The 22,691-nt window shown below is 38.3% G+C and overlaps 1 protein-coding gene across 2 annotated transcripts; it reads left to right on the top strand.

Moving 5' to 3' along the window:
• The first annotated feature begins 2,285 nt into the window (after positions 1 to 2,285).
• On the top strand, positions 2,286 to 8,221 carry PRL (prolactin). Of its 2 annotated transcripts, none has more exons than XM_074146351.1 (5): positions 2,286 to 2,313; positions 3,848 to 4,029; positions 4,442 to 4,549; positions 5,989 to 6,168; positions 8,030 to 8,221. In XM_074146351.1, the coding sequence occupies exons 1-5, from the start codon at positions 2,286 to 2,288 to the stop codon at positions 8,219 to 8,221; spliced, it is 690 nt and encodes a 229-aa protein (XP_074002452.1). The 2 variants fall into 2 exon arrangements, with proteins under 2 accessions (XP_074002452.1, XP_074002453.1); XM_074146352.1 differs by lacking the exon at positions 2,286 to 2,313 and adding an exon at positions 3,742 to 3,761 and having other exon boundaries at positions 3,849 to 4,029.
• Positions 8,222 to 22,691: the final 14,470 nt, after the last annotated feature.

Raw genomic sequence — 22,691 nt, 5'->3', positions numbered from 1 at the left:
TTAAAGTGCAGGTCTGGGAATCAGAAATTTTTGGGCTTTTTTTCCCAAAGACTTCCTGTGCAGCCACAAATAAACATCTTATCTTCTATGTCAGCTCTCACACCTGATAAAAGAACTTTCCCTTTATCTACTTTAGAGAGTGTTTCTTTTCTCCTTCTGCCTGTGATTCTTGATTGCTGACCATTTTAATCCATTCATGTTTGCAAAGTATTTGAGTATTTCAGGATGAAAGGTGCAAGAGAAATTTAAAGTATAGTATTTTGTGGTAGAATGCTTTAATTAAAACATCATGCAATGGTTTCAAATAAACCACTCTTTCCTATGGTCTACGTTTAAGCTGCTCATCTACTCTTATGCAGCAAGAGACAGGCTCTTCTTGAAAGTCATACGAGGATCCTGACTTTAGCTGATGCCATCAGGCATGAGAGGAGCTTCCCTCTCCAATAACGGTACAGGGAGCCTAAGGAGTTTATCTGCTGCCTTTGTGAATATCTTCTTTTGTTCTCTAGTCCCTAATATTAAGTAACTGTGTGCCTTATTTTAGCATCACTACCAACCCCTCAAAAAGCCAAGAAAAGCAGACTAGTAAATGAAAGAGCAATTGGTGGCTTGAGAAGCGTTCATTCCTTTTATTCATAGGGCTCTTCTAATGTTATATCAGGATTTTTCAAGCTCTCCTGTGATCTTATTGGGGAAGATTTTCAAATGAAGCTGAATTAAATCAAGATTGTAAGTCATATGGCTGTGGTTTGGAAGACAGCTCTTTTTCTACCATGCATTCTAGAGTTTTGGCTGTGGCCCTATTCTAATTTTACTGCCTTCATCAGATTGCCACTCTTCCCTGCTGCAGGCAACAACCGCTTCTTTTACTCAGCAGAACCTCAATTTCCAAACAAGCTCCAGCCTCTAAGCAGAACAAACTGTTTTAGCAATCATTCTAGAACTTAGCAGATGTAGACCACTTGCTACCAGTTCTGGTTTACTGCTGAAGCATCTCCTTTTATTGCTTCCCAAGGGATGCGTTCCATGGTTGACCCCCTAAATGCTCTACCTTTCCTCTCTCTTGTTTATCATTGCTTCAAGAATCATGTCCATAGTTATGAAATAATGAAGGATTCGAGGTTACATACATACCTGTTCCACCAAGTACAGAACAAGTTGTCTAAAGGCAAGAAAATTCATTAACACTCTATACCTTATTCATTATAATCATCTAATTTGGAAAGTCTTTTCATGGGTAAATGGACCTGAGAAACAGATGAGAGATTACACATTTGCTAACATATTCATACAGATGAGCCTCACACAACAAGAAAACAGGGCCAACCTGCTGAGACCAGTTTGTAGATTACCACAGACACATAGATCTGGAAACAAATCCCACTGATTACGACAGCATATGTTTTGCATATGATGTAAATGCACACCTTTTACGCAGAGACTTTTCAAGTATAGAAAACAATCTCATGGTTTTGTAGAGGATTGGTTTTGGTTTTTTAAATGATGCTGACTTATTCATGAAACATTTGTGATTAAATAGTAAAGATATAACTTCTTCTTTGATTGTTGCAAATTATTACTTTTTAATATAAAAAGTGTCCCCATTTCTCTAAACATCTCTTAGACTGAGCATCAGTTATATCATGATTTGTGCTGTTTACTACCTTTTTTAACTGTATGCAGCTATATACCCAGAATATCGCATCTATAATTTTATAGATAGTCACCTGTCTTTCCAGGATCCTCCATTCCCTTTCTCTGGATAAATTTCAGTACAATTTATGCTGTTTCTCTAACTGAGGACCTTGTAAAATATTGTTTGCCTCCCACAAACAGCCAGAATTTTAATATAAGCAAGATTGGATGGCTGAAGAAACAAGGAAGGATGAGAAGACAGTCTTGGGGAGGGGGAACAGCAGACTAGAAATATTGAAAATGCCTGTCTCAGAATTGGCAACTGGAGTTTTCTAGGATCAACAGCATTTGCACCTCATTCAGGGCAAAATTTTGACACTCTCTTCATCCAACCATACCTAGGAACCCACAGCTGAACATGTTAATGAAATTCCCTCTCACAGTTCAAAATAAAAAACCAAAAAATACTGAATATGAATGTGGAAGAAAGACAATTTGATGTTTGTAATTATCGAGGTAAACTCCACGACCTGCTGAATGTATGCAAAATGGACACTGGATGGTGCATATAAAAGTGGCATGAGCGGAGAATAAGATCAAGTATTGAGACCTCTTTTTGGTAGAGCAAGTCATCATACAGGATCCCCACCATGAGCAATAAAAGCGCTTCACTGCAAGGTAAGACTTTTGCCATTCGCTTGATGGTAACTTTTGTATTTCTTTAAATTTAGATTGAATTAGCAAGGAACTGAAATGTAACAGCTCTAGAAATTGAGGTCTTCTAGCTACCTAATCTTCCAGTACAGTGAAACCTGCCTCTACCTCCAATGTTTAGTGTCCAAAGCTTGGAATTAGAAGGAAGCTTGATCCCTTTTTTGCTCAGTCTTTTGTCTCCTAAGACTACTTTTGGATTGGGCAGTGTCACAGAAAATTGGCTTGAGGGATGTGACACCTGCACACAAAAGACTGGATCCAGACTGCTTTGCTACAGCACTCAGAAGGCAATGACTAAAAGCCATTACCCACAAGTCTAGAAAAGATGTAGTAATTTTGAAGTTAATGTTTTCATAACCATCTTCAACTTTCTAAGCCAGTAAGTCTCAGCTTTTCTTATTCATAGAATTGTTTCCCAGAGTACATTCCTAACTGCAGTGTGCGGCACGTACCTTGTTCATGGGGGAGGAGGAAGGCTCACTTCAATATTGTGTAAATGCACTCTTCTTGAATTTAGAGCTAGAAAGAAACTTGTCACATGATAACATTAGGGACAGCTCTGCTGATTTATGGAGTACACTTTGATTTAGCATTTAAAAGAAGTCTAGTGAACCAATACAGGTAGCAGGCCAATTTCCAGAATTAAAACTCTCAGAGCACAGAACAGTGTTCTTTGAATAAGTTCATTCATTTACCAAATACCTGCTTTTAATTTTTTCCATTGTTTTTCTGTGCATATTTTATTTCACCAGATAGAAAACTTGACTCAGTTAAGTTAATATTAAAAGTTTTAAACAGAAGAAGTTTTGTGGTTTAGATAATTAAAAGTCCTCTATATCAGTTTCAGAAGCTCAGGAGAAAAGACAAATGTTCTCTCTGATTTCTTAGCAGTAGGTAATTTAGGGTTAAACTCTAAACAGCAAAGCAGCACAGCTGCTGGAAATCTTCTGAAGGAACTCCCAGGACAATCAAAACCTTAAGAGAGTGACCTAATCACCCTTTCACAAAATTAATTTAAACTCCAAATGTCTGCAAAGAAAAAAAGGACCTGTGGGAGGAGGAGGAGAAAAAAATAGAAAGAAAAAAAAAAAGACCAATCTATTTCCCAAACTTATGTATCTGTGCAAATATAATTATGTATCTATATTTACACTGTGAAGAAGTTTGATTTTTTCCTTCCATTTATCACTATGTAATAAAGTCAGACACAATAGCAAGAGACTTCAGAATACAGTGTACACTGCAACACAGATTACCTTGTCTCCTCAAACTCTGTAGTAATTAGGCTCTGCTATACAGTCAGGATGAAGGAAGGGAGAAAGGACAACAGAACTACAGTGCTTCCCTCCTCCATTGATTTTCAGCAGCCAGTACAGGGGGTACTCTGAGCCATGTGACAGCACAGTAAAAATCAACCAGCACCTGACACTGACACCTACTTCTATACACATATACGAGACAATGTGATTCCATTTTGATTTGTTTTAAACCTGAACAGGTTTGTTGCTGGTGGTCCTTCTGGTGTCCAACATGCTCCTGACTAGGGAAGGAGTGACCTCCTTGCCAATCTGCCCCAACGGATCTGCCAACTGCCAAGTTTCCCTTGGGGAACTTTTTGACCGAGCAGTTAAACTTTCACACTACATTCACTTCCTCTCTTCAGAAATATTCAATGAATTTGTAAGTACTCTGCCTTTTCCTGAGAGCAAGAAAATATAAAAATGCAATTTAATACTTTTTAAGCACAAACATATGCTCACATATTAAATCCTTCAATAAGTAAATAAATATGACTGCTGCACAGACAGTGATAGTCCCAATGGTGACCGAATCTGTGTATAGTGCTGACCATTGCTAAGATCCCCAACATTTCTATTAAAAGATACTGTTTTCCCCATCATTCTTTATCTGCAGGACAAGTTTGTGTTTGGTGGGTGCCAGTTTCACTCTAAAGACTCACCAGAAACTTTTGACCTTTACAGCATAAAAGCAGTGATAAAAGCAATGGAATAACAATTAGTTAATACAGTGTTTGAATTGAAGCTCTTCTTACTTATCTGTTTCAATAATGCCTGTCCTTGCTGATCTGCAGGATGAACGCTATGCTCAGGGCCGGGGTTTTATTACAAAAGCTGTTAATGGCTGCCACACTTCCTCCTTAACCACTCCTGAAGATAAGGAGCAAGCTCAGCAGATTCATGTAAGTCCCATTTCTAATGTCATTCAGTGTGAGATAGAGCAGGGGGAAAGGGGGAAGAGGGACGGTTAAGGAATAGAGAGGCAGCAGACAGAGAGGGAGGGAAGTCAGCTCAATCAGAATAAAAAAGCCAGGAAGAGGAAAGTACCAAAATGCCAAGAAAAGTTGATTTAACATTTGCTGATACTAAGTTACAGACTATACAGAATATACAGGTACCAGTAATTCTCATCTTCATCCTTCCTTTTCCTGTATGTTACATTCAGTCAATGCATCTTATTTCCAGTTACAATATAGCCTCATGGAGCAATGCCAGTTACCATGTTTCTACACTACTGAGAACACTACAACCTTTGAACATTATCTTAAAACACTTTACAGACAATTATTATATCAACAAACATAAAAATACATTGGCTATATACTGAATATAGTATGTAGGCAGAGGTAAATAGCATTCCAGTAACTGAAAACACTGACTTTAGTAAAGAAATGCTGTTACCAGTAGGCAAAAGTGGTCACATGATCATCCAAAGCCAAAGACTCAAATGCAAAATACTGCAAAATACTTGTAAAGAGAAACATGCTACATAAACCCATTCAATAATTATAAACTCAAGGGAAGATGAAGATAATCTTGTTCATCCTATGATCACAGATACAATTTGAAAATACTATGGAGAAAACAATAAGCACAGGTGTATGAATGGGGGTGCGCCAGGTAGAAATCTTTATCCCTTTCATGGTGGTAATATCCTTGCAATCCCAGTATTACCATCTTGTCAGTATATCATTCAGAAATTGTGTTGGCACAGCCCTCGGTACATAACAAGTCTGGTTGTGTTCAGATCCAGTGCATCAAGCAAAGAAGAAATGGTTGAAACTACCATAACCATAAGCTTTATGAATGTTCATTGCCCACAAGAAAGGAAGAAAGGAAAATTTTTAAAACCAGAGCTATTGCTGGAAGCACCATTGTTCAAATGGGAGGACAGATGAGTTACATAGAGGCAAAAAATGCTATTTATTAGTTTATTATAATGTGCACCTTCCATTCAGTACTAAATTTAAAAAAAAAAAAAAATCACTGGATTTTAAAATGTTCATCAAAAATCAGAAAAGGAGTCCTGTTTTTTTTTTCACAGAGATGAAACACTGTTGTGTTTGTTAGTTTTTAACATGAAGAGCATTTAATGATATTTTCCATTACAACACTGCAACCGCTTGTGCTAATATTGTACAACAATATGACAACAATGACAAACTTTAAAAATGCAATTGCACAGAGGTATCTAAGACGGGGCTACAGGACACCTTCAGTGGTAAGTCCTGGTATGATTTCCCAAATCACTACGTCTGAGGATATTGCTCTAGATGCCTCCTAATACTGTCAGCATTTAGCCTTCCTATTTTAACTGCATTTTCTTAATGTGCATGAGCAGCATGGAGACTTACTGAATTTAATACTGGGAGTGCTGCGCTCCTGGAATGATCCCCTCATCCATCTGGCCTCTGAAGTACAAAGAATCAAAGAAGCTCCAGACACTATCCTCTGGAAGGCTGTAGAGATTGAAGAACAAAACAAGCGGCTTCTAGAAGGAATGGAGAAAATAGTCGGGCGGGTGAGTATTAGGTCCTTAACATCCTTCTGACCTGTTGCTATAAGGAAGACACATACAGTGATAGGTGCTCCCTACCGGGAATAGGAAAGGAAACAGTAAATGGGAAGGGAAAAAAAAGGAGGCAAGATAGCTGAATCTGAAAACTTTTGAGCTTTCTTCTTTCAGCATTCTTTTCTTCTCCTGTCTTGTAATCTCTAAAGAGACAATGTGATATGACTGGTATAGCATAATCCAGCGTACTCCCAGTCCTGCTTCAAGGGAAGGTATAATCATCAGGACTGGTAATCATCATCCTGTCTTTGAATATTTTGAGTTTGCAATCCTGATTTTTTAAGGATGCATCTGATTTTTCACATGCACAAATGTATATGTATGTTTTAGCATATTTATACACATCTGTATACATATAGGTATTGTGTATAGTTTTCAGAAACAGACACTGTGCTTAAAACTGTTCTGGAAGTCTGGGCTATTGCAAAGATGTGGCATAGAGAAAAGTAATCATGTTCCATTTTTTGCACCATAGCGGTTCCTCCGAACTCCTGCTCTGACTTGGTTCCCCCTACACTTGTAAGGTTAGACAAGAAGGCTGTTGTCTGACAAAAGCCATACTCAAATACCCCTTGTTATCAGTAATTGATTGAAAGCTTTCTTGAATAAAATCAGCTCTAACTTGTTTGTTTTTAAAGGCGGCTCTGTTAGTCCCCGAATACATCATTCTGTCAGTGAGCTAAGACGTTAACAAGAGGTTCTGACTTCACTGGCTTTTGCTTAGGCTCTGAACAGTTGAACAGCATTAAGATTGTCACCATCACTGTATATACCGCTTTCCTCTTTACTCAGAAACCTTAGCCCATCCAGGCCACAAATGTATTTATCAGCACAATCAAATACATCTCTACCCCATATCCACATGTAAAAAGGGTGCAGGCAAGGATCCAAGATAACAGTAGGAGTCAGGTGCTGCTACAGTTACCCTGTCACCGTTATTTACCAAAGGAGGTTGAAGACAAGACTGGCAAATTCATTAGTGTCAAACCACGATTTTGAGTGATAGTGGCTCTTTTTTTTTTTGCCTGTTGCTTAAACTGAGTGCTAGAGGCTCTACAGATCCTCTCCTATGTGCTTTTACAAAGTACAGCTGGTGGGCAATAAGGAAGATGCACAAGCCCCAATAGGCACAGATTTCCATGATATGAGAAAATTAATGACTGTCTCTTTCAGAAAAGGAGACCTAAATGAATCTTCACCTCAGATACTAACTCACTACATGAGCTCCTACACATAGCTTTCTAACATGTCACTATCACTCAGCATTTTTTATTTTTTTAATGGAATCTGAGCTACAGTACATCTGAAGATACCTCTGAAGATGTACTGTTGGGAGATTTGTCTGGTAACATGTTCTTGAAGCTGCCTGTATCGGAGAGATCACCTAAGAGATGGGCCGAGACAAAGCTGGAGATATACACAAAAACGTTCTAGGACAAGTGCTAACGAAGGTTTCAAGGTGGAGGGAACTAAAAAGAGTTGTCACTGATGAGTCCATGCATGAAGGAAGGTTTGATTTCTCTGCAAAGTCAGATTCCGCTGGACATTGGTTATCACACTAGTTCTCTTAAAAAGCTACTGACACAGTTAAGTTTTTTACATATTTTAGAGAAATAAACTGAAAACTCTAAAAAATTCATTCAAAAATGCATGAAGATATAGAACATAGGATAGTGGGAACCATAACAGGAAACACTTCAGAAGCCATACACTAGCAACTAGCATTCCTCAAGGCCATTGCTTTACACGCTCTGTTCCCCATCCAGTCAGATTCACTATCATTCACTACAGTATCATTTTGTGTCTTTAGGTTCATTCTGGTGAGGTTGGAAATGAAATTTACTCCCAGTGGGAAGGCCTTCCATCCCTGCAACTTGCTGATGAGGACTCCAGACTCTTTGCCTTTTACAACCTGCTGCATTGCCTCCGCCGAGATTCCCACAAAATTGACAACTATCTCAAGCTTCTGAAGTGCCGCCTAATCCACGATAGCAATTGTTAAGTACTCCTGGGCCCAATCACTTCCTGAAACCCTTCATCACGGTGTTCTTGTTGCTTTGCCACTTCTTATTGCAAACTTTGTGAAAAGTCGTGCTGTACAGCATCAGGATCATCAGTAACTTTCAGGCATGTTTGTGTGAAGTCTGGGTGCAACTATTAGCACCATTTATCTTGGTGTTTTAAAATGCTATAAATTACTTGTATGACAAGAATACACTTTTCTGTCTAATCTCCTCACCTAGTAGCATTTCAGTGATAACCAGATCATGCAGATACAAATAAAAATGTTATTAAATCCAAAAGTGCATAACACTGAGTGGTATCAGTGAATGAAAAATAGCTGGTATGGTTTATACCTTTAGCAGTAGCTTCTCTTTTTGGATCTCAGTCTCCAGTGACTGGCAACAGAATATCTTACTTCCCTTGCTCCTTACCCCTGCTCCAAAAAAGAAGAGGAAAAAAAAAAAAAAAAAAAGAGGGACATCAAAAAGCAGATTAATCAGCTAGTACACTAAACTACCCTTAATTAAAAGTATGGCCTGGAATCCAATCTACTTGGATTGATGCTTTTACTCTGTACAAAAACTGTCTGAGTAGGGGAGAGAAAGGTGAGAAATCCATCCTGGCTAACATAGCCATCGATTTCCCATGCAGTTCATGGAGAGAGAAGAGACATCCGGAATTTTAAGGACAGATATCCAGGTATATCTACGTCTCTACTATTTGGAGAAGAGGCATTTCTAAAGTAAGTTTTGTTACATTTGAGGTGACTATGTGAGGGCAAAGGAACCAATAGGTTTCTGTAGGTCCCAATAGGAAATGCTGGGCATCCATACCATATCCACCTAAGCCTTCGCATTCCTCACAAGTGAGGTGGTAGTTGCAGTTCTGCAGAAAACTTTCAAGCTATAAAAAGGCAGTAGCTGAGCTAAGGTGTCTGCTGTCCTAAACCCGAAGGGTCTCCATTCACTTCAGGTTTAGTCACACTCAAAGTTTTTAGGGCACTCATTTCAGATCATTACAGTTAGACATCAGAAAACTGGAGAGATCAAAACAACTGGCTGCTTTTGAAAAAATCTGGCTTACAGTCACACAGCAAGTAAGAAGCCACAGAGCTGCTGAAGCCATTTCAGAATCACAGAATAATATGGGCTTGGAAGGGACCTCTGGAGATCATCTAGTCCAACCCCCCTGCCAAAGCAGGTCCACCCAGAGCAGGTTGCACAGGAACGTGTCCAGGCAGGTTTTGAATGTCTCCAGAGACGGAGACTCCACCACCTCTCTGGACAGCCTGTTCCAGTGCTCTGCCACCCTCAAAGCGGAGCTCCTCCTCATGTTTAGATGGAACTTCTTATGTTCAAGTTTGTGCCCAACGACCACATCTATATACTGTCTGTGTAAACCATAAACAAACTCAGCCCTGGCTTCATCGCACAGCTTCAGCAAAGAGGAGCTAAAATTCTAGTCAGCTCCTCGTGGGTTTGGCTTCCCACTAGCCAAGCCCACTCCATTGCTCCAGAGTCAAGCCAGCTTGCAGGAAGAGTGAAACACCAGACAAGATGGTTTTGAGGGCTTAAGACTCTCATTACCATAACAGAATAAGCACAGCCATGATAGGTATTTACGTAGGAGATTAGATAGTACCAGTTGCTAGAAAGGTCTCATTTTAGCCATCTCTATATGGATGTAATGATACTTGCACTTCTAATTATGTGTATATACATATATATAATGGCCTTTTAATCTCTTTGTGTTTTCAATTATTGATTGCCTCGGGCTTTATCTGGATAAGTATATACTAAGCCCATTTTTAATATATATAAAATCACCCATACAGCAAACAAATTCCTTGTTGGACAGTCATAACTGACATCTTCCATAAGCCCTGAAATGCACAAAACTTGAGGAATATGCAACAGTGGTTTAAAAACACACAGCTGCACAACACCACAGTCAAAGAAGAAAATGGGTAAAATTTGCCAGGCAAAATGCAAGTGCTCAGACTAGAATTTAATCTGATTATAATATTCTATTTTCTGTTATAATGCCAATGGGGACAAAAAAGCATTTTAAAGGCAAAAAAGAAAAATATCCTTTGTAATTATCACAAGTGCTTAGAATTACAGTGTGAGTTCTTATTCAAAAGAAAACATGAATAATGGGGCTACTCTGTATTGAGCTGGAAAAACGATTATGTCTCACTGAGTAAACTCCTACCTCAGAATCTCTTTAGAATTCAAAAGCAACTTGATTAATAGGGCAGACATTCATAATTTTACACTTACATGACTAGATCTAAAACAATGACTTTCATTAACTGCTTAAAAATTACAGTGCTAAAACAATTGTTTAAAACTTGCATGCACTGGCTTTATTATAGCCTGTTTTAGTACAATTATGAGTTTTTAATTTCATAAAGAAAGATAGAAGAGAATGACAAAAAAATATTCTAAACAACTGAAAAGCTATCTGGTTTGCAGCTGTTTAGCTAAAGGGGTATTTAAAAGTGATTTGGTTAATATTCTGAGTCATCACAGCTGTCACACAGACAGAAAGACTTCGAAGAGCATGAGCACATTCAAAGCTACACCTTCATCGTCAAGTGCCCTGGCATGGACAATGCCTTCAGGCTCCGAACGTTCGAGCCACAATATAGGCCAATTGGCAACTCTCTTCCAGTTGCTAATAAGAACAATACGTTCTTATTTCACTAATATTTTGGTAATTAGTGCAGGTTCATAAAACCTGAGCAACTATTGTCTTTCATCCAATAAAAATAGTTACAAAGCCAATCTCTTATTTCATACAAAACTGAATTTAGAACAAGCATGCTCTTTCTAAATGAAAGAAACTGATATCAATAAGAGTTTTTTTCCAAGTGTATTAACTTCTGACTGCTTCAGATTTCCAGCATTCAAAATGGCTTGTTTTCTAATTGTTTATTCAATACCCAAATTGGCCATATTTAAAACTCTGCTGGTTTCTTCACTTCTGTTCATTCAAGATTGTTTAATGATAGGAATGGAAAGGCAAGGTCCACATGGCTGAAATATAGGCTCAATTCCATTCCCTTTGAAAATGATATTCAAGCTTCCATAGATGGCACTAAACTTAAGACCTTGTGACACCGAATCTAAATGGGATAAAGTTCAAACCAATTCATCACTGAGAGCGTTTACCACTGAACGCAACAGAGCAATAGAGATATGCAAAATAAAGATCTAACTTGCTATTCATGACTTGTGTCTAGACTCTAGGACTATATCCAACCACTGGAGCAAACAGAAATAATTTTGAGGAGGATTTTAAAGCCAATAAGGGAAGATTTTACTGACAGCATATGTCATTTGGAATCAGCTGCTTAAACTAATAATGTGATAATCTCTCCATCATGCTTTTTTTTTTCTTTTAAGATCCTACAAAAAGCTTCCAATGGTTTAACTTCTAGCAGAAAAAAAAAAAAAAAAAACCAACCAAACTATAACATGGCAACTCATCAATAAAATACAGTTTACCTTCACAATATTATTTCAAAGGCAATCCACAATTCTAATAACAAGGGATACGTGTAGAAAACACACATATCTTCTAAATTTAATTTCTGAACAACAGAAATTCTCTGAGGGCTACATTTTAAACTGAGTCTGTGTATTATAAATGAAATTTACACAAACAACAGATTATGTCAGAGATGTAAACTCAGTAATCATACTTATGCATATATACATATACTACAGAAATCAAATACTACAATCATACATGGAAATAACATCACACCCATACACATTCCCACTGAAATTACTGGGTTTACTGATCTATAAAGCTATTTACACGTATGACTATTTCTATCTCAAGCTCTTAACGACTTGTGCCTGCAAATTCTTTTGGTAAATCTTGAAGACTGAAGCTGAGCCTCAATGTTCAATTCCATTGAAATTTAACACTGACTATCCATAGGTTTATGTTAAGTGTTAAAAAGAGGTTTAAAACTACTTTTAAAATGTAATGATACCTTTTTGAAGCTCCTTATGCTTGTACCCATTTTAGGAATGAAGATAAATTCAAATAAACATCAGTTCTGGAAAACAGTAGGAATGTCAGCCATTGTTTTCAAACTTTTTTTCCCCAAACAACTCAATGACTATCAGATAATGTTTCAACAATATCTACTATCATTGGGATTTTAAGGCTATATTTAGATATATCCCCCTATAATTGAACATTTTAAAAATGTACATTTTCTCATAGTGATTTTTCATTTCCTTTCATGTATTCAGCTATAAGGACGAAATGAAAACAGATAAGTAATGGTGCGCAATGTCCTCTGAACTATATCTTTTTTCCATACAGCTGAAAGCAGCACAAACTGTCCTTATCTTTGGTGAAAAAAGGGTTCAGAGACTTCTCCCATTTTCTTTGTTGTTTTTTTTTTTAAAGGTCCCATGGACAGATTCTGTGGAACACAAGGAAAATATGATGCTATTTTGAAGGAAAATACAGACCCCACCTTTCAATCTATAATTTTATTATGCATTGAGGGAAAAAACAAACCCTGTTGCTTAGTTTGTCACTAATTGTCTTTCGTACCACCATGTTTATGCTCTTGCAATCATTCAAGAAGCTCTGGAATCTCATGCTAACATTCCGTATTTTGGGAAGAATAAGTTGTCATGGCATAGTGTATTCTAATTCATGTGTCCAAAAGAGAATTGCAGGGTATAATCACATTTTGTTGCTTTCCTCGTGAAGGAATTCTGAAGGTCTTTCATTGAGTGGTACATTTTATACCAGCATTGGCCAGGCCACATAATCTTATTTTTCTTCCTCGGAACACAGTGCAAGTGGTAACAAACTAAGTGAAAGGAGGTTATAGAAAGGTTTTCAGGGTCACAGAAACACTTGATCTCTGGCTCAAGAACTATCGATGTATAAATAGAATAGATGAATGTTCTTGTCCTGTTTACTATTGATACTGAGCCTCACTAAAACTTCTAAGGACATGTCTTGGACTGGGAATTCCTATATTTCACAACCATTTAAAAATTATGGCATAGACACTAGTCAAAATTTGTTAAAGAACACCTTTACAACAAATACTTCTTTAGATTTTATCCAGTCTGCTACCAGAAAGTGCTTCGCCAAGCATAAAAACCAATAGTATTTACCAACACTATTTAAAAGTAGTAGTCCCTCAAAAATTCCCTTTTCCTGTCAAACATCACCACATTAATTATGGGAACACTTTTCTCTTTTTAATAAATAATAGGGTTCATTACACTGAAGAATACAGATCACTTATTAATTCACACTAGCAACAGTGTGAGTCATCAAAAATGCTAAGAGCACTCACTCTAGCATATCAAAGCAGCTATAAACCTCGTATTGTTTGTATCATGTACCACATGTTGCAAGGGTCTTTGCAGAATACAAAATACATAACATTCATGTGCACTCAATGAATAGGAATTAGTTTGTGCACTAAATGACTAACTCTAAAAATATTCTCATTTACTGATGGAGTTTTTTTTCCACTGTCAAGCAGACGACATCCTTCCAGCTTTCAGTGTCAAATAAATCAGAAGTTAATAAAGAATATTATATTTTTTACAGCATTATCAGAACTACTAGACCCACAATCATCGACCAAATCACCATGACTGTACACTAACACAGAACAAAAAAAGAGCCCCTTCCCAGCAACGTCCTGCTTTGTTTGCTTATAATTTAAACAAGTTGGAATCAAAAGTATACAAAGTGTGGTATATAACATAGCTTGTCTCTCTGTTGTTCTTTTCACTCTATTGCTAAGGTAAAAACAATTCCTGAAACATATATAAATATTATTGTGCTTACCTTTACTGACTTCATGTTTGAAAGCACTGTGCATGTTTTGCAGGATTAGGCCAACAATCATACAAGACAATAGGCTCTTTCATTAGCCAGATGATTGAAATAACAATAATCTTCCCCAGGAGCCATTATTGGGAAATATCCAGCCTGATTTCACGGACAAAAATAGTTCATATAGCTCAAAAAAGTTTCCAAGTCTTTTGATGATTACCCAAGCCTAACTAAAGCCTCAGAACCTTTTGGATGTTCCAACATCCTGGACCTACAGCACATGCAGTATAACTTAATATGACAAAAGCTACTTGAATCAATTTGATTTGCACAGTACCTTCATGAGACCCATGCAACAGAGACCATGGGTCCTCATGTCAAAGCTAATGCAATAAGCAGCTCAGCAATTCTTTAAAAAGGCTTTTGTGTTATTTGCAAGGAATCTGTTCCTCTGTGCCCCTGTTGCATCAAAGTGGGAAAATAAAAAGGATTCTGTTCTTTATCATCTTGTACTAGAAAATACTTCATCGTATTAGAAAATTCCCTCATGCTCTCTCAAGGGCCATGTGAAGGGAGAAAGTGTAATGCACAGCCTGAGTTTATTGAGAGATTAGCTTTTGATGGATGGCATCATGAAAACGTAAAGCAAAAGCATCCAAAATGGTTTGCAAGAAGTTTAGGATACCCATTTATTTTTATTTTCACTTGAGATTTCATCTAAGTGAAAGTAAGGCTTAGGTGAATATAAGACATAAAGAGACTCATGAAAAAACAAATCTTGAAGTTTTTAATACAGTGGTAGATAGATAGTAGCATTTTTCTGCAAAAGATGCTTTCTGTCCCCTAGACAACCCTCCTTGTGCATGTCATAACTCACACAAAAAAAAGGTTCACTACTGCTCTGAGAAGGAAAAAGTACCTGTGTAAGTAATTTATACCATGCACATCACCTTAGTATCAAAGTATGACATACCTGGAATAGCTTCTTTATCAAAGCAATTATGAATTCTGTCTTGACCTAAAGTAAGGATAATATTATATATCTATTGTCATGGCATAAATCTGACTGGGGACAAAACAGCAGAGTGAAGCTCTAGAATGACAGTGCTACAGTCTTGAACATGCACAACACATTTTAGAGACATGGTCAAGAAACACCACATGCTCTCCTCCAAAGTATGCACTGAGTCATAGAATGGTTTGGAGTAGAAGTGACCTTTAGAGATCATCTAGTCCAACCCCCCTGCTGTGGAATGGGACATCATTCACTAGATTAATTAGGTTTTTTAAAGCCCTGTCCAACCTGACCTTGAACGCTTGTGATGATGGGGAATCCACAACTTCCCTGGGCAACCTGTTCCAGTATCTCACCACACTCATTCTAAAAAATTTCTTCCTTTTGTCCAATCTAAATCTACCCTCTTTCAGTTTAAAACTGTTGTCCCTTGTCACTACAAGACAAGACTCTCCCTTTATACACTAAAAGGCCACAATAAGGTCTCCCTGAAGACTTCTCCAGGCTGAGCAACCCTTCATAGCAGAGGTGTTCCAGCCCTCTGATCATTTTTCTGGCCCTCCTCTGGATCTGCTCCAACAGGTCCATGTCATTCTTGTACTGGGCACACCAGAACCGGACACAGTACTCCAGGTAGCATCTCACAAGAGCAGAGCAGGTGGGGAGAATCACCTCCCTCGACCTGCTGGGCTATGCTTCTTTCGGTGCAGCCCAGGACATAGACAGCTATGGTGCTTGTGAAGAGTGCGATTGGCTTTCTGGGCTACCAGCGCACATTGACAGCCCATGTCCAATTCTTCAACCATCAGTATCCCCAAGCACTTCTCCGCAGGGCTGCCCTCAATCCAGTCATCCCCCAGTCTGGATTGATGCTGGGCATTGCCCTGACCCAGGTGCAGAACCTTGCACTTGGCCTTGTTGAACCTCATGAGGTTTGCATGTGCCCGCTCCTCAAGCCTGTCAAGGTCCCTCTGGATGGTATCCCTTCCCTCTAGCAAATCAGAAGATGAAAAATGTTTTTTTATGTTTCACAGATGAAAGGTGGTTTTGATTGAGTTCTAACCTTAAAACAAATGAGCAAGACTTCTTTTATACATATTTAATTGTAGCCAGGGAAAACTGTATTTAGACTTAGTCTTCAACATAATAGATTTATATAGTGGAAAGAGGCAGCACTCATAAGGTTGTTTTGAAAGCAGAAACTTATTTTATATTAATCCATATCCATGATCAGTAAGCTGAGATTTTTTTGTTGGTGGTAGTTTTTTGTGAAATACAAAAGTATATCACATTCAGTTGCACATATTAAGGCATAAGGAAAATATAATAAATACGCACATCTTTCCTAGAGCTAATTAGAAACAGGTATAGTCCCAAAAATATCATTAAGTTAGAAACATCTTAAGAAATGCTTTTTTACATTTCCCATCTCCTTACAGTTAAAAAAAAACACCAAACAAGCATGCAATGTAATTTTTTACATGCAATAGACATGTAGTAGGAAAGCTGACATTTAGCAAAGAAAAGTCTCTTACATTTGGCTTCAATTTTTCCCTCCCCACAAATAAAGAAACATTCTAAATCAAACCAATTAAATGGTGCTTCAGGATTTCTTCCCACGTATTGACTGAAACCAATTCTGGATTCGCAATTTACAGAAAGAAAATTGAATTTTTCAGTGAAATGGCCATTTTAGTAGATAAGAAGCATGGAACTTCACCATACTCTCTCTCATGAGAAAATATTCCTTGAGCAGGGATCTCCGCCAACCCAACATTTTAACAGTTCAAGAAATATTTCTCAGTGAAAAAAAGGACCAAAAAAACAGTAAGTATGACAAAGTGCTATGCAAAAGCTTTTGAGAAATGCAATGTTGTATGAAGTATATCAATATACAGTTCAAGATGAAAACATAAATATCAACTGAACGAGTAGCTTGATGAATATAAGAGAGTTGAGATAATTTTTGAAAAATGGTCTTTTTTTTTGATTCCAGAGATAGCCACAATTCAGCTAAGTAACACAGATTTTCAAGTAACATCTAACAGACATCTGATCCAGTAACACGATGAGGAAAAAAAAAAAAGAGACTGTCCTAACCTTGTCCCTGTGGCCAGCACCTAAAAAGCAGAAATACACAAGGATTACACCAAAGGGAACTGGAAACTTTTTTTTATCCCCTCTCTACATAAGCTCATGCCTTTAAAAATGAGGAAATACCTCCCTATTCACAATTAGTTATCAGCAGTTGTGAGTTATCAAAATTTCTCCAGCGAGACCCCTCAGATGGATTATTTCTTTCAAGGGAAACCGAATTTCAATCACATACTAAACATACCCTTTCCACCCCAATGGGCATTTTTAATGGGCTTCCCTTTTTATCATCATCAAATTTACAGACTTTGAAATCATGATGGAATTGAACACAAACTTTGAATTACTTCTTTAAGCAGCCATTACAAGGTAGGGTGCTGAAAAATGGAAACAATGAGGGATTAAGCCAGTTGTACTGCTCCTCTATGGCCAGAAGAAAAAGCAGCTCTGAAGCTCTCTGCCAGCAGTGGCCATTATTCACTGAAGAGCACAACTCTCAGCACGGCCTGTCAGGGCACATGGCGCTTAATCCGTGCGGCGCTCATTCTCCCTCCTACATGCCACAGCCACCCTTGACACCCTAAATTTCAGGACCACAGCTGTGTAGGCCTGGGCAAGCCAGCCACAGGGAGGGGGGCCAAGGTGAAATGCCGGGAGAGAGGCTGACACGCTGAGGCAGGCCCTACGCAGGCCGCAGCAGCCCCACAGCCTGCTGGGGGTTGCTAGGCAACTGGGGCCTACCACTGCCCCCAAGGCCTTCAGCGCAGGCTGAGGGGTTTTGGGGAACTGGGGCAGTAGAAGGGTTTCTGATCAGCCAGAAGAGAGCCAGGCACATATCTATACATTATTATAAATAAGGAGGGGGCAGGAACAACCAGAGTGTCACTCCACTTTCTAATTCAGAACATTCAGCGGGTAGTAGGTTTTTTGGTGTTTTGTTTTTTTTTTTAACGTAACTGACAAAATCTGGCAACAATGCGTAGTGTAAAAAGTGACATTTTGACTCAAAGGGAGGAATTATTTGCAATTTGTTTTGAACAGAAGCTTAGTTCGTGTCAGATGTGAACCTCCAGACAATCATTAGTTTAAACTGCCTGCTATGTGTTTAAAAATTTCAGTCAATTTAGAACTGATCTGAATTGCAAATGGCATGGTAATAAGCCATTAGGGAACAACATATCTCTCTTTCACACTTGCAACCCTCCGCTTTAAGGGGCCTCAACTGCACTGAAATATGAAAATACCATTTTAGTCATGTGCGTTGCCGACAAACATGGAAATGTAGGAGGTACAGACTCGGAAAGCAGCACTCAAGAGAAGACTGGGAGTCACCACAGGAGCAGGGAAATGGGTGTAGCCCCTGCTTTGAATGAGAGACAGCAGTCAGTTTTCCACAGAATAAATACCCTGACTTGCTGATGGCACAGTAAAACACGGGCCTGGCATCTGACTAGTGCTTGGGTTTTTTTGGTTTCTGAGGATCTGAGGCGTTTCTCATCTTCTGTGAAACCATTTTTGTAAACCAGTGTAGGCTTTGCATCACCTGAGGTTTTCTGCACAAAGTTACACGTCTTTCCTCAAAATTAGCTAACAACTTTCTGTGTTCAAATGAATGAAAAGATACAATTTTTTTTCATTCTTGAGCTTTCAGCTCAAGGCAGCTCTCTGCAATACACAGATCCATGGACTAAGACAACATCTGCACAACTAAAACAGAGTAATTATCTTTTAGATGACAGCATTAAGCATCGTAGGTGCTATCCCAAGTATCTTTTTCCACTGAAGAACATTATAAATCACCTACTGATGTTTTATAGGTGTTTCATAGGTGGAAAGACTTTCCTCTACCCTAGCCCTATAGCCACTCTATAGCCACTCTTGGGTGGCTGTCACTGTTTTTTTATACTGCCTCACAAAACTATATACCTTCTAAAATTCATCTATTTCATGGTTTCTTGAGTCTGCAGCTGAGGCTGACTCTGTGTCTCACCATACCATTGTAAGCGACCTACTCTCTACATTCAAACAGATTCCCATGCAGCTACAATGAAGGAAGAAATGCAGATTTCTGACCTGCATCTGTAGAAGTTGAATGCTGGTACCTTAGTACCACTCAGTGCAGTAGATGTTCCACACCACTGAATATTCTTGCAACCCTAGAGCTGAATAGTTTCCTAATGGGATTCTGGGACTCATTTCTCCTTGAAGTTATACGTCTAAATACAGCTCCTGGAGATTTCATTTCCACAGAACCTCTTTCTTGAGGGGGCACTAGCCCAGAGACACCAACAGCAGACCGCAGAGGCTCTGCAGAGTCTCACCTTACGGGAGGTCCAGCTGACCCAGATGCTGCTGCATTAGCATGCATGCTGAACTGGATTTCTGCAGAACACCCCTTCATTCTTAGGAGAGCATTAAAGTGGATATTCCATTAATTCTTTCATGGCACATCCACTCAATCCCCTCTGCTTTTCAGAGATAACGCCTTATAATTGCTGACTGCAGGTGAATTTCAATATTACACCACATCTCAGCTTTCCTACAAGGTTCATGTCAGCTTCTGTTCACCTGGCAATATGCTAGTAAGGGGATTGCTTGCACAGTACTTTTATTGAACTGCCATTCAGCGGAAAGGAAAGGGGCACGGTCAAATAGGTCAAATTTAGATTGGTGAGCCAGAGACTTTGCATAAGAAGGTGGGAGCAAAGCAAGGAAAATGCAACACAAGTAAAACTGTGGGAGCAGATGAGTAGTACAAGAGCTTGATTAACCAGCTTCCCACCCAGGACTGAAAAAAGCCTCCCGGTCTGAGCCCCTCTGCCTCAAACTGTACCTGCTAGCACACATCTAAACCAACCTCAACACAGGCTTATTCTATAGACAGAGTCTTCTAAGTCTCAATGCATATATACATATATATATACACACATATGTATAACTTATTCCACTTTGATGCTTGAAAGAAATTCTATTGCATGAATATTAAAAACAAAGGGACAAAATATTTTCAATATTCAAAATTTCATGTAAAAAAGGCTGTAGCAAGGGAAGGGAAGACCTGAGGTTTTGTTTTGGATTACTTCTTCAAGGACAGGTACAGCTAAAACTAATTGAGCATGCAAACTTTACAGACAATTCTGCACCAGCAAAAGTAGAGATTTCCAAACTCTCTATTTCCTGGGAACACAGAAGACTTGTCATCTCCCTCAAAGCCACATAAAGTAAATTAATCCTTTCCAATTATCCTTGCAAGGTGTATTTGGGGTAACAATTCCCTACTTTCATATGTACATGTGTGGAGCTTCCACTCATTTTAGTGAATAAAAGATGTTTCCAAATTGGATCTTTGAAAAGGTCTGACATTCAGTATTTATTACTATAGTAAAGATTAAGAGCAGTCCTACTGAACTCTAATATTTAAAGACTTACTTCTTTCAGGAGTGATATTATGGCACAGGACAATTAACATATTCCCAGAAGTATAACTTTCAAGCAAAAAATTTCCTGTGATAAATACAGAATTAAAGATGGTATTATATGTTAATGCAGATGCAAATGGAGTAGTTAAATAGTTCCAAATCTAAACCCCAGCAATTGCAACGTTATAAAAAAGAAAAAAGAATATTCAAGCTTTTCTATCATTACCTTGGGTTTAAGCACGACAGTGCACAGAAGAAGTTACTCAGAAAGTAGAAAAATATTGTAAGGGGAAAAACAGAAATCCTTTGCTCTCTTCTCCTTTTTAGTGACTTTAGGCAGTTCTGTATTTCTGTGTCCTTAAATGAGGTATTCAATATTCATTCCATCAACTACTCTGGCAAAGTGTGTACAATGCCAAAGTGCATGCTCTAAACTTATTTTATTTTTCACACACAAATCGTTTAATTGTCATAAATGGATTCTTGCATGTACAAATTACCCCTTTGCACATACACACGCATAACCTGACAGTTTAAAGATATATAGGGAAATTGTTGAGATTTACGTATCTGTTCCACTTACATTTGAAAACTGACTTCCATGTAGAAAGTTCTTATCCTTATTTGACATGTGGCACTGGCCAAAGATCTGCAGTTGTATTTACTGAAAGGAAACCAACACAAACAGTGAAAGGGAAAGATATGAGCAACTTGGGAAATGTGATTTCTTGGACTTTTAAGCATGTGTGTGTGTGATAGTCGTATACTTTTTGTGTCAGATATTTGGCTATCTAAATATTACTTTTCACATGACATAGTCCTGAGAGCATGTAGTATAAATTATCATATATCAGTTATGAAAAGATAGTAATGTGAATGGAATCTGAAAGACAAACAATCATCTCTCAGCTGCAACTGAACATAATCCAAACACAAAGTAATATTTTGGTTTGGTTAAAGAAGAATGCTACAGGAATCAAAGGCTCAGACCTACATTCCTTCCTTGTGTGGATACTCCTATTGATTTCAGTGGGATGGCTAACATAATATGGTTTAAACAATCAAGACTATATTTTAATCCCCAAAGAATACCAACATAGGTGCATGATATTCATGTGTATAAAAAATACAGAAGAGAATATTACTGGCAGTAACACTAACCTGACTTACTTGAAAACAGAAATGGGGAAACTTTTGTTCATTGCATCCCCAATTGCTAATAGATATTGAAGAGGTTTCCTATCCAGCAGTTCCAGTAGTATCCAAGTAGTTCAGTAAATACTTCTAGAAATGTCTTTGTTTGAAAATACTGATATGCACTCATTTCATTAGAAGAGTTTCATGGCCTTTCCCAAATAGAGGACTTGTAAAGAAAAGCACTACACACCGGGATTCATTCAGACTCTTCCAGAGAGCAGCATATTCTTACCACAGTATCCCCAGAGAGAAGGCAGAGAAGTTTTGGAGCCAAAGTCCTACCTCTTACAGTGTTGCTGATTTTGGAGTACCCAACTAAAGTCCATTCAAGCTGCTTCGTGGTGGCGTGTTTCTGTATCCATGCTATGCCTCCTGTGGTATATAGAACCTGCTGCCCTTTACACAGAGTTGGAGCTGAATGTGATATTGCGTATAAGAGGTGATGTATAAACACAGCCTTGCACAAAGCCCCATATCATATGGTTTCCACAAAACAAAGATGGAAAAAATCAAGGCAGCTGCTTCCCACAGCCACCACCTGGATGCAGAAAGGGGGAAACCTCCATGTATCTTTACAGAATTTAATCTAGCCCTTCATTTCCCATCTTCCAAAAGTGGTTTCTATTCAGTCAAAGAATGAGACATGACAGAACGCATGTGGATATGAGATAACATGTGTCTTAGGGCTAAAAACAGACAGAGGTGATGGAAACAAGCCCAAATGTGAAGGTGAGGACAATGATGCAAAATGCAGTTCCTCTCATGCAAACACAAGCCTAGAAGTCCTGTTATTGCGAAGATAGTCTTGAACGACACCCCCTCCCCCCCAAAAAGTCATTTCTCTGATGAATCTGTATAAAATGTTCTATCCTCACTGATACAAAACAGAACATAAAGTAAGAAGT

This window comes from Numenius arquata, chromosome 4 (genome assembly GCF_964106895.1).
Source record: "Numenius arquata chromosome 4, bNumArq3.hap1.1, whole genome shotgun sequence".
Lineage (NCBI taxonomy): Eukaryota > Metazoa > Chordata > Aves > Charadriiformes > Scolopacidae > Numenius > Numenius arquata.
Note: the sequence above shows the minus strand (reverse complement) of the source record. Positions and strands in the feature narration are given on the sequence as shown.